Consider the following 16,014-nt stretch of genomic DNA (forward strand, 5'->3'; position numbering starts at 1 on the left):
CCCACTAAACCTCAGGAATGGAAGCTCTTCGGAACCTCAGTATCGGACTCTACGGCCACCGCCTCCTCCCGCCGCCGCCAAAATTTTCCGGTAGAAAACCCCACATCAAACTCCACGCTGCCGTCACTGGAGGACCCACCACCAGCAAATGGGCTGATCGCCTGCTTGCAGATTTCCAGTTCCTTCCTTCCACCGCCACGGCTACTTCGGACCCTCCCGACACCACTACACCCCCGTCCTTCCCTTCCCTCCCGGAGCGCCATGTGTCCATGCCTCTCGACTTCTACCGTATCCTCGGTGCCGAGTCTCATTTCCTCGGGGATGGGATTCGGAGGGCGTACGACGCCAGGGTTTCGAAGCCTCCGCAGTATGGGTACAGCGACGATGCTTTGATTAGCCGCCGGCAGATTCTTCAAGCCGCTTGTGAGACGCTGGCTAACCCTAGCTCGCGACGCGAATATAACCAGAGCCTTGCGGAGGATGAATTTGATAATATTCTGACCCAAGTTCCCTGGGATAAGGTTTTTTTTTTTTTTTTTTTTTTTTTTTTTTCTATTTAGTTTTGCTTTCACATTGTTGCTATTCGAGAAAGTATCACCACTTAAAGCAGATGGGAAATTTATGGAGTGAAGATGGTTTGAATTGGCAATTCTTTCTTTCTCCCAATGAATTTTGTAGAATGGTAAGCAGTGAGAGACCTTCCAAATATGAGAATAGTTTCGAAGCTGAAAATGGTACTTAAGAAAAAGGAGGAATAACTCTGTTAAGATGGTTGTGCAAATATTTTTGTTGTGATGAAAATTTGGGTTTTGGTAGAAGAGTTTATTTTTAAGGTTTTAAGTCTGCTGTGTTATAGGTTCCCGGGGCATTAAGTGTATTGCAAGAATCTGGGGAGGCAGAGTTAGTGCTTCAGATTGGAGAGAGCTTGCTGAAAGAGAGGCTGCCCAAATCATTCAAACAAGATGTGGTTCTGTCCATGGCACTTGCTTTTGTCGATTTATCTCGGAATGCTATGGAACTTTCACCTCCAGATTTCATTAGAGGTGGTGAGGTACTTGAGATGGCTCTCAAGTTGTTGCAGGTTAGAGTTTTGATCATACATTAATGGTGGTTGTATTTGTTTCCTTCTTGGATTGAATTATAAATGACGTTGCCTGTTTATCTTGCTAGCTTACATGACAGATTTGTTTTGCATATTGTTTGGGAGATATCAATGATGTGCATCATTATAGTTGATTAAGAAATTACAGAACATGGAGACTTCGGTATCAATCAAATCAGATCCATGACCTTCATGTCTTTTTTGTTTTGTTATTCTTTTTTTCCATTGGCCAAGACAATTTACTCCCAAGTAAATGATGAAGTAGAAGTGTGATCATACTAAATTTGTTTGTGCGAGTGTTGTTCCTATATAATATTAGGTCACATGTGAGTGCCAAAATGAAAGGACGATCATAGCTTGCATTGGTACTAGCACTGCATCTACATCTTTCTTAGAACACGTACCAAACTCCAAAATTAGGTTAGAATTTATGTTTATGAGAGGAGAAAATGGGATGGTTTATTTCTGTATTATTATTTTTAATTTCATATTTTCATTCAACAGTGTTTAGCTTTTTTCAGAAAAAATTGGAGTGCGAGGAGTTGCGGGTGTGAGAATTTATGTTGTTTGTTGAAAGATATGTTAATTTGTGTTGTAGGAAGAAGGTGCAAGCAACCTTGCTCCAGATTTACAAGCACAGATTGATGAAACCCTGGAAGAGATCAACCCACGCTGTGTTCTTGAGCTCCTATCTTTACCTCTCGGTGATGAGCACCGATCAAAAAGGGGAGAAGGTCTTCAAGGTGTGCGAAATATATTGTGGTCTGTTGGAGGAGGCGGCGCAGCTGCTATTGCTGGAGGATTTACGCGTGAAGATTTCATGAACGAAGCTTTTCTGCGCATGACAGCCGCAGAGCAGGTAAATTTGAATTTAATTGATTGTATTTTATGTCTGAAGTATCACTGTGATCTCGTGGATATGAAAATTTTTATTATTTTTTGAAGGCTGATCTCTTTGTTGCTACACCAAGTAATATACCTGCAGAAAGTTTTGAGTTCTACGGAGTGGCACTTGCCCTTGTATCTGAAGCCTTCATAAATAAAAAACCTCATCATATCCAAGATGCTGACAATCTTTTTCAGCAACTTCAGCAAACCACTGTGGGTGTCCCTTCATCTGTTTATGGCTTTCGAGAAAATCGAGAAATAGACTTCGCTCTTGAAAGGGGGCTTTGTTCACTTCTTGTTGGTGAGGTTGATGATTGCCGCACTTGGCTGGGTTTGGATAATGAAGACTCGCCATATAGAGATCCATCCATTGTTAATTTTGTCTTCGATCATTCCAAGGATGACAATGAAAGTGATGTCCTTCCTGGACTCTGCAAACTGTTAGAGACATGGTTGATGGAGGTAGTGTTCCCAAGATTTAGGGAGACCCAAGATGTCAGGTTCAAGCTTGGGGACTATTACGATGATCCTACTGTTCTGAGATATTTAGAAAGGCTAGAAGGTGTGGGTCGTTCACCTTTGGCTGTTGCTGCTGCTATAGTTACGATTGGAGCTGGGGCCACTGCTGTGCTCGACAATGTGAAGGTTAGTGCAATTCAGGCACTTCAGAAAGTGTTCCCTCTTGGATCTGGGGAGAAAACTGCTGGACGTTATTGGGAGAAGCAAATAAGCAATTATGATTTAGCAGATGCGACCCAGGAAACTGGAGTTGATCAAGATGATTCCTACACAGTTGGAGCTACTGGGAGTGGTATTTCTGCTGATATGGAACAGCTAGAAAATATTACTGACAAGATAAAAGACACAACCATAAAGATCATGTGTGCTGGTGCAGCAGTTGGTTTGCTTACATTGTTGGGGTTGAAGCTCCTCTCATATAGAAGTGACACTTCTAATCCACGGAAAGATGTTGGCGCTGCAATGGCTTCTGATGTCATCAATGTGGGTATGATTTATCAGTTATTTTATTTTACTTTGGTGGTTCATTAAGACCAAAATTCTTCTCCGCGAGCTTGAACTATCATTTCTGTCTCTTAATCTCATTTTTACCGTGCTGGAAGCAAGTGAAAGTAAAGCCTTGCTCATTTGCATCAAAGATTCGTTTTTTTAAGCATGACTTCTTTTCCTCTCATCTTTTGTTCTCTGCCTTTGCTTCCATTCCAACAAACGCATCCATCATTTTACTTTCAGGGAATCCAGTAGTTGATTCTGATGAAATACCTCGAATGGATGCAAGATTTGCGGAGAGTCTTGTTCGCAAATGGCAAAGTATCAAATCCCTAGCTCTTGGACCAGATCACAATTTTGGAAAATTGACAGAGGTGAGAATCCAACTGCTTCAGTTTTTATATGAATGCCGGTTTACAGTCCTTCCCCCGAATATCTTAGCGGCTCTTCCTTTATACACTTTTTTTCATCAAATGGAGAACAATCTTTGTACTTGCAGGTACTGGATGGCCAAATGCTAATTATCTGGACAGACAGAGCCACAGAAATTGCGCAACACGGCTGGTTCTGGAACTACAGACTTTTGAACCTGAACATCGATAGTGTGACTGTGTCAGTCGATGGCAAGCGTGCGACTGTGGAGGCTACTCTCGAGGAGTCGGCACAACTGACTGACGATGCTCATCCTGAACACAACGATTCCTACAGTACCACCTACACGACACGGTATGAGCTATCAGGTTCGAAATCAGGTTGGAAAATCGTAGGAGGAGGTGTTCTCAAGTCATGATTCCGACGGTAAATAACGACTCGAGTGTAAATGCGATCGTATTAGTTTTCTGCATTTGTTTGGTATTTTACTATTATTTTTCCTAATAAAATTAAAATAAAATTTGCCTTTGTATATTAGTCACAAAAACTATTGTATGATCGTCATGAGCTAATATGGTGAGACGGATCTGGTACTTGACCGGGCCATGATATGTTTTAAATGAAAGTATTGTTTTTCACTCTTTATATATGAATGAATCGGATCACTTTGTTTTACGAATATAAATCCGTGAGATCGTATTACAAACTAATTCCATGCATTTAACAAAAGATTTAACCTCTTGTTTGCCTCGAATACTTTTTGGCATTCTGCATTTACCCTCTCATTCTCAGTTTTTAACTTACTAACTTCTGCTTTTATAACTTCACAGCTGCTTTGCTACATACAGCTGAGTTTACTGCTTTGTTCCTTTATGCTTCTGTTTTTAGTCTTAACTTTCTCGAATGATTGTGAAAGTTTTTGGTACTCTTTAACCATGTCATGCAAAACATCAACTAAAATATAACATCCCAAACTCTATTGGAGCCTTACTCAAACATGCATATTTAAAATTTTGTGAAAATTAAAAATTTTGCGGAAGCAACAACTTATTTATTAAATAAGAGTATTAAAAAGTGCACAAAATAATGAAATAAACATTTATAAAAACTGTCAAACATTGCCAGCAAATAAAAATCAAAACTTGTTTTCCCTTCATCAACATAAAATTTTGTTTGATCATCTCTCATACGTAAGCCTCGCACTCGTGCATTGTCCGCTGGACCGACCCCCGGCTCCTCTTCATGTCCATCAACAATGTCATCGAGGAAGGCATCTATATGCTCGTTACCTGCACCATTCAAGTATAGTGAGTCTAAAAACTCAGCAAGAATAATGCATAAAAAGGATTTTACTAAAACTTTAAATGGGAAAAAACATTTCATGCAAAACTTAACATGAACGCATCTTGATGTAACCATAACATAAAACATTTGGGGGTGATGAAGTATGTGTATTGTGATAACCGTCATAATGAGTCATTCATAGTTTTCTGTTGTACAACAAGCATATGACATTACTCCCTTAACTTTCATTATTTGGATAGCCGCTCCGGAGCTCATCCCGAAGTGCATACCCCATGTAATCACCACAAAACGCATAAATCATCAAAATATTTTTCATGTATCGTATCATTCATCGTCACACATCTCGTAACTTCTTAAAATCATGCTCTTAAAACTTCTCGCGATGTTAACATGCTTAAAATACTTCAAAACATTTCATGAGGAATTATCTTTCATGAGAAAATCACATAAACATATAATACATAACTTAACCGATCCACGTGAGGCATTCCGTCCGTCCCGGACATCGAAAACTCGAAACCTTTTCATAAACATTATTAAAAATATTTAAAATACATTAAAATATCATAAAAATGATTTTTAGTACACAAAAACATTAAAAATGGGGTTGGAAATTCAAACCTGCTGCGCGGGGGCCCCAACATAGATCGAACCAACTGATCGGCTCTATTGTAGAATGTCTGAGTCTGTTGGCTCTGAGTAAGATTATGCTGAGGACACATCCTCAACATCTTTTTGAATTTGGTCCATGCTGTATGTAGAGACTCTCCCTCCTTTTTCTTGAATGAGATAATGTCAGAGAAGAGGTTTGCCATCTTCGTGGAATGGAAATACTTGTTCAAAAAAAGTTTGAACAAGGCCGGTCCAAGTAGTGATAGAACCCGCAGGCAGATCATCCAACAATTCCAAAGCTTCGCCTTGTAGAGTGAATGAAAATAACCGCAGTCGCACTGCATCAGATGTTACCCCATTAAACTTGAAAGTGTCACATATAGATAGAAAACACTTCAGATGAGCGTAGGGGTCTTCCACAGATGTGCCCCCGAAACGAGCTTGCAGCTGAATCATCTATATGATAGAAGACTTCAATTCAAAAGTGTTCGCCTCAATAGCAGGGCGAACTATGCTAGATTCATAGCCTTCCACCGGTGGACGAATAAGATCAAGAACAGTTCTGTTATCCTCCATCTCTTGTTCTGGTTCAGATTCTGACTCAAGCTCTAGATTTATAATTCTCCTTGCTTTCCGAATCCTTCAGAGCGTGCGTTCGATCTCTAAATCAAGCGGTAAGAGATCCTTATACAATCGAATGATACGCATGCACAACAGTAAGTACCTGAAAAACACAAAGACAAGAGATAAAAATTTCAGAATTTAATAGAACTAATAAAGCAAAATAAAGTCTAATCTCAAGTAAAATAACAATTCTGATATCACAAATAGTCCCCGGCAACGGCGTCAAAAACTTGACCGCTTAAAAATAATTACTAGCAAGAGCACTAGGTCAAGTAATAGTAAAGTGAACAGTGAGTAATAGTAAAGTGGACAGCGAGTCCAGATGTCGAACCCACAGAGACTGATATATGTAATTACCAAATTATAATTAACTTAATCTAGACTAATCAATAAAAGTAATTTCAGGATTTTTTTACTAACAAATAAAATTGTAAATAAAAGCAATTCAAATAAACCGCAATAAGAATTTTTAAGTTTAAATCAATGAACAAAAGATTCGATCAAAGACACACGTAGGTACCGAACAAATCATGAACAAGTAACCAATTTAGGACTCAGATTAAATCTTAAATTACGGTGAATTCTCCTAATTTGTTTAAAGTTATATTTCTAGAACAATTAAAACTATTTAAATATTGACGGATCAATCTTTAATAATTCAAATAAAATTCGAATGCATTAAGAATCGTGAAAACTCAATTTGCACCTAAAACCGCACAATGAAATTGAATACTATTTCTAGTCGATTTAACCTTGTGTTGATTAATGAAGTGATCAAAATCAATTCCTCCTCTATCGACTTGGAATCAATTAACATGAAATTAAACAATTGGCCAGATTATTCACAAGACAAATTTAAATCCAAAAATCAATAATCATAAAACCAAATATGAGAAATCCCAAACAAACATTCAAGTTTTATTCATAAATGTTCGAGCAAATACTAACACTTAAAAATCAGTCTAAATATCTCTCAATTCCTCTCGAAATTATCGCAATTGCACGAATGATAGGAGTGTTTGTGTTGTTTATTTTAATATCGTTTTGTTGTTGTTTTGAACTCATTTATATGTTGTAATTTAGCATTTTGTTCTTATTTGATTTATCATGTCTGCAAAACATACTCTCGGATTTATTGTGTAGTACGTCGCATTTTACTCGAAAAAAAGAGAAGTGTTGAAGAATGAAGATGAAGTGTTGGTGCCGAGAAATTGAAGAACAAAAGATGAAGCTATGCAACAAGACAAGGAAAAGAAGTTGAGCATCTGCACAAGAATGGAAAAGAAAGCCATGCGCTGAAGAAAGGTTGGAGCGCGATTGCGCTTGGATTGGGAAGAGAAAGATGTTTGCACTACTTCTTGTGCAAACGCACTAGTTGTTTGCACTAGTTGTTTGCGCTTAATTCTTATGGTTTGCACTTGGAGTATTGTTGTTTGCGCTTGATGGAGCGCAATCGCGCTTAAGGAATGCTCGTCTGCGCTGCTGTGGTTTGCGGATAGAAAATCGAAGAACAGAGTGTGCCGCTCGATCGGTAATCTTCTACCGATCGAACGGTCTGCGTGAAGAATGAAGACAGTAGGCGTCAAGATTTTAGCTCGCTCGATCGGTCAATCTTTACCGATCGAGCGAGATATCGGGCGCAGAAAAAAATAAATTTCGAAAATTTAAAACTCTTATTTTGCGGGCTTTATTTCGTGGGCTTTCAAAGCCATTTAAATAGGATCTTGAGATGCAAAAGAGGGGATTATGATCGTAAGAGGCAGAGAGGAGACGGCTACAGACATAGAGAAGAAACATCTGGCGGCTAGGTTTTATCTTTCTTGTTCTTAGTTTTAATTCATTTAGTTTTTGTACTTGGTTAAGGAAGACGAAACCCTTGATTTTATTCACTTTGTGAGATTTGATTTTTAATGTTTAATTCAATTTGAGTATCAAGAGTTGTTTTGATTTATTTCATGCTTGTGTGTTTGATTATTAGATTGATCACCTGATAATTCTTTTATACAATCTACTGCTAAATTAAAACTCAAATCCGTAATTGTTTGAACCATCTAATTTGTGATAAAACTATGATTAATATTTTCTACTGTTGAATTTGTTAAATCGTAGGAACAACAATTGACTAGGATAAATACATCCGCTGGTGCATGTGTTGTCTAGATTCATCAGTTTCACTCATATGAATGCTACCTTAGATTTAAATCTAGATCGCTGGTATTTGGGTTGATTTATTGGTAAGAGTTAAGTTAGAACGCTGGTGTCTAATTAACTAAGATTAAGGTGGAATATGAATTAGATTTTCAATGGTGAATATTCAATGAGAATTAACTATTTTTAGAGAATCGATGATCTAGTGAATGATTTCAAGGGTTTAGTCGACCGATACCAAGGCTTGTTTTTAATTGATTTCTCTAGTTTAATTTAATCTTGCATGTTAATTGATTTAAATTCCAAATCCCCATTTATTTATCTCTGGTATTTTTAAGAACACAAATAAATTTCACTTTTCTCGTGGGAACGATCCTTACTCACACTACTGCATATTTTGTTATCTGATTTGAGTTGGGTAATTTGGGCGTGATACGACTTAGCGCTACTAAATTTTGGCGCCGTTGCCGGGGAAGGCGTTTAATTTATTTGTGTTTTTGTTTTTGTTCTTATTATTATTATTATTATTATTATTATTATTATTATTATTATTATTATTATTATTATTATTATTATTATTATTATTATTCTTTCACAGTTCTTTTTTTGCAAGAATTTTTGTGGTGTAATACTTCGAGATGTCAAATCGACAAGTATTCACAAGTTTTATCCTGCAACACGGAGAGCCTTTCTACGCAGCATGGGAGAGATTCAAGGATTTAGCGACCATCTTTCGGTTTCATGATTTTTCTAACTGTTCTCCCCTTACATTTTTTCTTGATGGTTTGGATGCAGTGACAAGAAGATGGGTAATTGAAGGAGCTTTCGCAGCCGGTAGTTCATTATTTTGCCGAGATGATGATAGTTTGATGCATCTGTTGGATGATATGAAATAATTTGACTATTACCGGTATTGGGATCTTACACACCCGAATTTTACAGACCAACCATTTGAGCTTCAAAAGGAGGAGGGAAGTTGTTCTAAATTGGTCTTACATCCGCTAGAGGATATTATGAGCAAGCTTGTGGGATCAACTAAAGAAGCTATAAAAGATCTAAAAAATTCTAGATGTCACCTTGTGGAGTACATAGAGAATATCAAGAGATCAATCGTCCATGAACACCGAGAACAGGAAGTGAATCAAGAGACTCAAGCAGTGACCAATCCGATTTGGTTGGATGATGATGACTCTGAGAACCAAGATTGGGAGTGCAAATCAAATCATGCTGAAGATTTAGAGGCGTTTGACTTTTCTCTTCTTATTGAACCGCAATCTGAAGATGTTGTGGAAGAAATAGGGTATGATAGAAATATTTTGCCACTCGAGTTTGAGGATGATGAAATTCAAGAGTCTATCGGTTTGAGCTCATCGATAGTATTATTATACACACATCCCCAAAATCATTCTTTTCCATCAGTACCAGTTTCAAAAGATGTTGGCTTCTAAGAGCCCACCGAGACGTTCTCTTCCCATGTTTACCAGCCGCTATGGAGTGTTGCCGAGGTGACGAGCTTTAACTGTTTACATCTAGCCAAGCTTGAGGGCACATGGAACAAAGACCCATTTGTGGTGTCATATGACACTTGCTTTGGACGTCAGCCGCTCTTTGAGGAGTGCTTCTAAGGGTCAAGCTGAAGACTGAAAAAGAGGCGCTGACTGGGAGGCAAGCCAGTGTTATTTTCTTTTAGTTAGTTTTTATCTTTCATTTTGTTTTTGCGTTTTATTTTTTTTGTTTTCAGAAACCGAATGTCGCCACCTCCACAGTCAAAGTTTCAATATGAGTTTTCCGTGATGCTGTCAGACGTTGAAGAGGATAGTGCCAACACTTAAACCAGGGGAGTTTCGTTTTACATTTTTGCATTGCATTGTGTTTAGTTGTTTGTTTGTGTTTTGTGTTTTGATGCATTGAGGGCAATGATTCATTTAAGTGTGGGGAGGTGCATTCAATACATTCATTGCATTCATTGTATTTTGTTTGTTTCGTATGCATAAGTAGGATGATGATTGTTAGCCTATGATGATGGAAGTGAAAAAAATGAAATTTTTGAAAATTTTTACTCTTGATTGGATATGAGAAACCGTAGGTTGATTGTTGAATATTTTAAGCAAGCATGTTTAACTGGTGAAATGTAGTGATGTATTAGATACTGTGGATGTCTGTTGGACTATTGCACGACAATAGGTGTTTGTAGAACATGATAGTTCTTGAGTCTTGATGATTTCTTTGATATGAAATATACACTCTTGGGCGCACCTTTTGAATTTTTTTTTAAAGCATTGATGAAAAATTAGCTCCATCCGGGTTGCGAGCAAGATGTTTGAAATCCGATTTGTCTTGTTTGTGGCTAAGTATGCGGATAAAATGAGGTTAAACTTTTGAAATTTTTTTAAAATAACAATTCCATCCGGGCTTGGAATGTGAATGAAATTTTATTCACTATTTCATAGCTAAGTTTGCGGACCTAATGGGGTTGTAGTTCCATCCGGGCTATAGACAAGGGGATTGAAATTCGAATCCTATCTAGTTGTGGCTAAGTCTGCGGGTAGTTATTGGGACTTTTAAAATTTCGGGTGCAAAATCCGACGGTGCGTAATTTTATATCAAGAGAGTTGTGTTGTGTTGATAGATTGTTGAGAGGAGATTTCTTGATTGTGAGACTAACACTGAATTGTCTTAGGTCGGCAAACATTCTTGAAGCTTTGTCTTTTGAAGTTGCATGTAGCTGGGATAACATGTCACACACGCACGTTCGCATTCGACTGAAGGTGTATAATTGATAATCGAGAGTCGTTGTGAGTTTGGTTTTTGTGGAAAAACTTCTCTGAGGCTATGTTGTGTATGATTCATCCTTGCTTATGTTTTTGTTGGGTTTTCATTTTGCTTTTGCATGACTTGCTCTAGGGCGAGCAAACTTTAAGTATGTCGGTATTTGATAGGAGTGTTTATGTTGCTTATTTTAATATCGTTTTGTTGTTGTTTTGCATGCATTTATATGTTGTAATTTAACATTTTGTTCTTATTTTATTTATCATGTCTGCATAACATACTCCCGGATTTATTGTGTAGTACGTTGCATTTTACTGGAAAAAAAGAAGTGTTGAAGAATGAAGATGAAGTGTTGGTGCCGAGAAATTGAAGAACAAAAGATGAAGCTATGCAACAAGACAAGGAAAAGAAGTTGAGCATCTGCACAAGAATGAAAAAGAAAGCCATGCGCTGAAGAAAGGATGGAGCGCGATTGCGCTTGGATTGGCAAGAGAAAGATGTTGTCTGCACCACTTCTTGTGCAAATGCAATACCTGTTTGCACTAGTTGTTTGCGCTTAATTCTTATGGTTTGCACTTGGAGTATTGTTGTTTGCGCTTGAAGGATGCTCGTCTGCGCTGCTGTGGTTTGCGGACAGAAAATCGAAGAACAGAGTGTGCCGCTCGATCGGTAATCTTCTACCGATCGAGCGGGCTGCGTGAAGAATGAAAACAGTAGGGGTCAAGATTTTAGATCGCTCGATCGGTCAATATTTACCGATCGAGCGAGATATCGGGCGCAGAAAAAAATAAATTTCGGAAATTTAAAAATCTTATTTTGCGGGCTTTATTTCGTGGGCTTTCAAGGCCATTTAAATAGGATCTTGAGACGCAAAAGAGGGGATTATGATCGTAAGAGGCAGAGAGGAGATGGCTACAGACATAGAGAAGAAACATCTGGCGGCTAGGTTTTATCTTTCTTGTTCTTAGTTTTAATTCATTTAGTTTTTGTACTTGGTTAAGGAAGACGAAACCCTTGATTTTATTCACTTTGTGAGATTTTGATTTTTAATGCTTAATTCAATTTGAGTATCAAGAATTGTTCTGATTTCTTTCATGCTTGTGTGTTTGATTATTAGATTGATCACCTCATAATTCTTTTATACAATCTACTGCTAAATTAGAACTCAAATCCGTAATTGTTTGAACCATCTAGTTTGTGAAGCAACTATTATTAATATTTTCTGCTGTTGAATTTGTTAAATCGTAGGAACAACAATTGACTAGGCTAAATACATCCGCTGGTGCATGTGTTGTCTAGATTCATCAGTTTCACTCATATGAATGCTACATTAGATTTAAATCTAGATCGCTGGTATTTGGGTTGATTTATTGGTAAGGATTAATCTAGAACGCTAATGTCTAATTAACTAAGATTAAGGTGGAATAGGAATTAAATTTTCAATGGTGAATATTAAATGAGAATTAACTATTTTTAGAGAATCGATGATCGAGTGAATGATTTCAAGGGTTTAGTCGACCGATACCAAGGCTTGTTTTTAATTGATTTCTCTAGTTTAATTTAATCTTGCATGTTAATTGATTTAAATTTCAAATCCCCTTTTATTTATCTCCAGTATTTTTAAGAACACAAATAAATATCACTTTCTTCGTGGGAACGATCCATACTCACACTACTGCTTATTTTTTGTTATCTCATTTGAGTTGGGTAATTTGGGCGTGATACGCATTAGCGCTACCAACGAATCAAGTTATAGTAAAAGGTACTGAGTACGAGTATCGTCCTCAGGGACTATTTCAACAAAAAATCATTTATCTTATTTCTCTACCCAAAGTTACCAAATTTTGAGAGTGATTATAACTAAAATTATAAACTAACAAAATTGACTTAAATAACTGAAATTAAAATAGATGAAAATATTTTTGAAGAAAAATAAATAATGAATACATTTGTTGGAATTTCGGTTCACCTTCACCTAATTGAACTGGGCGATTGAAATTCACTTTTTTACACATATGTTTGACAAGAATTCCTGATATATTGACACTCTTTTTCAAATTATGCCAATCTATTCAAGTTAATGAAATAATCAAATATCTCTGATTATTTATCATTACCTATTGTCTTGCGCTCTTTGAATTCCCATATTTCAACCTGGTGGTCTATGGTTATCAACATGTACTAAATATCATATCTCTATGCATATTTTAAGTCCATGGATCATGTTACTCATTCCAATCATGAATTTATCTCTCGATAAGAATTCACAATATACGAAACTATGCTAAAATTAGCTACTCCTCAATATAGAATAATAAAACCATGACAAAATCAAATAATAATATAAAGTAAATTCGATTCGTCCAAAATATTCAATCACACAAAAGTGTTTCGGGGGTAGGATCCCCTAGATTCCAACAAATTATGTTTAGCTACTGAAAGTCATAATAAAAATCAATATAACAAAGTCTTAAACATAAAATCCCAAAGTTTGGAAGAGAAGAAAACTCAAAACAAGATTAAGAACGCATCTGATCTTCAGTAGCCACCGCCCTCTATCTTCTCCGTCTCCAACCCTTAAAAACGTCCAAAATTTATCTATTTATAGTACCCCAGAGTACTTTCCATGTAAAACACCCGCAGAATAAAAATTTCCAAATTCGCGAGAGCGCCCGCGCGTTAGGAATTGACGGATCGGGCGCGGGGTATTCTGCCTGCGAGAGCGCCCGCGCGTTTTATATTTTTCTCGAGGAAACGCTCAGGCTGCAAGATTTGACTGCCCAAGCGCACCCTTCTTTGCCCTTTTTCTTTTCTTTTTTAATTTCCGCGCTCGAGCTGCAAGATTTGACCGCCCGAGCACACCCTGGTTTTGGCAAAATATATGATTTTTCTTGTTTTCCTGCCAAATCAACCACAAATCAGGAGAGTTGACAATATGCATGGATAAATACTAAATGCAAATAAACTAATTTTAACACACACAAAATGAAGCGAAACTAATGCAAAACACACAGAAACCATGCAATAAAAACACGTAAAATTGACTCATGTCAACCTTCCCAAACTAACCTTTTGCTCGTTCTCGAGCAAAATAGGTGACAAACTAGAGTGCAAACACAAAAACACGAAAACATTGACACACAAAATTGAAAAACAACTGGATGAACTCAACTTTTCAAGCCTCAGAAAACCTCAGTACCTCAGAATCAAATTATCATATTCCTTTTAGAATTTCATGTGAACGTGAGTGTGTGAGTAGTGGCTCCCGTGTTATGCACTTTGATAAGACTCAGTTTACTTGGGCTGCTAGATCTAAATGACACATCCGAGTAAATCTATCTCTCCCATACCCGTTTTCTCATTTATGTCCACCTTTTCACCTCCTTTGGAGTTTAAGAAAACAAACACAAATGAATGATCCATAAATATTATTTTACGCACCACCGGATTTTACATCCGGTAAATTTTTAACCCCATATGGTCCGTAAACTTAGCTTAGATTAGGGATTAGGATTTCAATCCCTAATCAAGTCTGGATGGAGTTATAAAAAAAATATTTCATATCCAATTTAACCCACAAACTTAACTATAACTTTGATAGGATTCGAATTTCAATCCACTCGTCTATAGCCTAGATGAAATATTTTTGTAAAAATTTGATTTCTTTTTGCAAGAAATCAGTTTTTCATGCCCCATTCAATCCGCAAACTTAGCTTAGACTAGGGATTAGGATTTCAATCCCTAGATAATCCGGATGGAACATCACAAAAAGAAAAAGTTTTTACGAGTGCACTATGAATCATTCATTTAGTCCAAAATTATCAGTGCATTAGTAGAAATAACTGAAATTACCAAGTATGTAATCGATTTTGATAAACCTTTAGTGCCGTGCAATGATCTAGCCACTGAAACTTTGTCTTTCTTAGTGCACTTCACTAGTTGAACTATAGTGCAATGAAATATTCAAAATCAATCCAAAGGTTCATTATTACAAATAATTTCAAAAATTTTCATCCTACTAATCATCATTGGCTTTTATGAATTTATCCATCAACCACATGCATTAAACGACATATACTAACCACAGACAAAAGACATAATGCATGAATAGCATAAAAGACACCCTCCTCCCCAAACTTAAAACCTAGCAGTGTTCTCACGTCTAAACAGAGAATAACTAACTCCTAAAGGCAACACAAACACATAAAAATTTAAACAAGGAAAAACAAAGAAAGACATACGAAAATAAAATAACACAAACGGAAAAAATAAAACAGACACTCCCCTAACTAGTGGTCCTTGTCGTCTCCAGCGGGATCGTCAGGTAGATCACGCGCTGGTGCGGCATATTAGAAACGGAACAGAGGTGGATACGGTGGTGATGCTGGAAAGGCTGCGGGATCCAAACCGGCCTGGGACAACAAGCTTCGCAACATGGAATTCGTCGAGTCAAGATGGGCGAAGGTGACATTTTGGCATACATTTTGGTACTAAGCCCAAGCAGACAACTCAGTAATCATCTCAGTACCGGAGCGCCTACTTGGTGGAGGTGGTGCTGCGTCCCTCGAGGATTGGCCGGGGACCTGAACTCTCATATGTGCCCGATTGGAACTATATTTTTCTTACAGTCCTCTTAGTCTTCACAATGGAATCATCTACCGGCTGCATAGGTTGTAGCCATTCTTCATCTTCTCTGAAAAACACTCCAGCCTGAGCACAAAGTGCTGTGATAATGGACGGGAAGAACAGTGTGGAGACCTCGGGTGCAAATACTTAAAATAATCAATATGACATTTGGCGACGCAAAACGCGTCGCGGAAAGAAATTTATTTTTTTTTGGAGTGGAGGCGCGGGCGCGCCCTCAAGGCGCGCAGGCGTGCCTCTGTTGCGCAAAATTGTGCACCGGATGCGCGGGCGCGCCCCTGGGCTGTGCGGGCGCGCTGGGGCTTCAAAATTTTCTATTTTTCTCTTTTTTTATTGCTCCAAAGACCCGGAATAGTGACCTATCAAAGTCTAGATCACAATATACAATAAAGAGATGTCCGAAAATCATTCAAACGAGTATAAAATGCAACAAGTTTGAAAGCTCAAATATTCAACATGTTTTCAACATTTATTTAAAATCATTCGATTGCTAGACCCGAGCTCCACTTCTACTCTCAATTCAAATCTGTAAGGTCCTCTAA

General features: G+C 37.5%; 1 protein-coding gene across 2 annotated transcripts; it reads left to right on the forward strand.

Annotated features, from left to right (window-relative positions):
- LOC140881400 (protein ACCUMULATION AND REPLICATION OF CHLOROPLASTS 6, chloroplastic) lies at positions 1 to 4,008 on the forward strand. Of its 2 annotated transcripts, none has more exons than XR_012149941.1 (6): positions 1 to 521; positions 857 to 1,081; positions 1,701 to 1,961; positions 2,048 to 2,992; positions 3,242 to 3,372; positions 3,498 to 3,636. XR_012149941.1 is itself a non-coding variant. In XM_073286684.1 (6 exons), exons 1-6 carry the CDS (start codon positions 18 to 20, stop codon positions 3,786 to 3,788), a joined length of 2,361 nt encoding a protein of 786 aa, XP_073142785.1. In that variant the 5' UTR covers positions 1 to 17; the 3' UTR covers positions 3,789 to 4,008. The 2 variants fall into 2 exon arrangements, 1 of the variants encoding a protein (XP_073142785.1); XM_073286684.1 differs by having other exon boundaries at positions 2,048 to 2,996; positions 3,498 to 4,008.
- Positions 4,009 to 16,014: the final 12,006 nt, after the last annotated feature.

This window comes from Henckelia pumila, chromosome 2, assembly GCF_033568475.1.
Source record: "Henckelia pumila isolate YLH828 chromosome 2, ASM3356847v2, whole genome shotgun sequence".
NCBI classification, from domain to species: Eukaryota; Viridiplantae; Streptophyta; class Magnoliopsida; order Lamiales; family Gesneriaceae; genus Henckelia; species Henckelia pumila.

What these genes read in the sequence shown, in the direction of transcription:
- LOC140881400 (XM_073286684.1), top strand. Translation starts at nt 18, where the DNA reads ATGGAAGCTCTTCGGAACCTCAGTATCGGACTCTACGGCCACCGCCTC. An exon ending in CCCAAGTTCCCTGGGATAAG is followed by an intron (nt 522 to 856) that starts GTTTTTTTTTTT and finishes GCTGTGTTATAG; the next exon opens with GTTCCCGGGGCATTAAGTGT. An exon ending in TTCTGATGTCATCAATGTGG is followed by an intron (nt 2,997 to 3,241) that starts GTATGATTTATC and finishes TTTTACTTTCAG; the next exon opens with GGAATCCAGTAGTTGATTCT.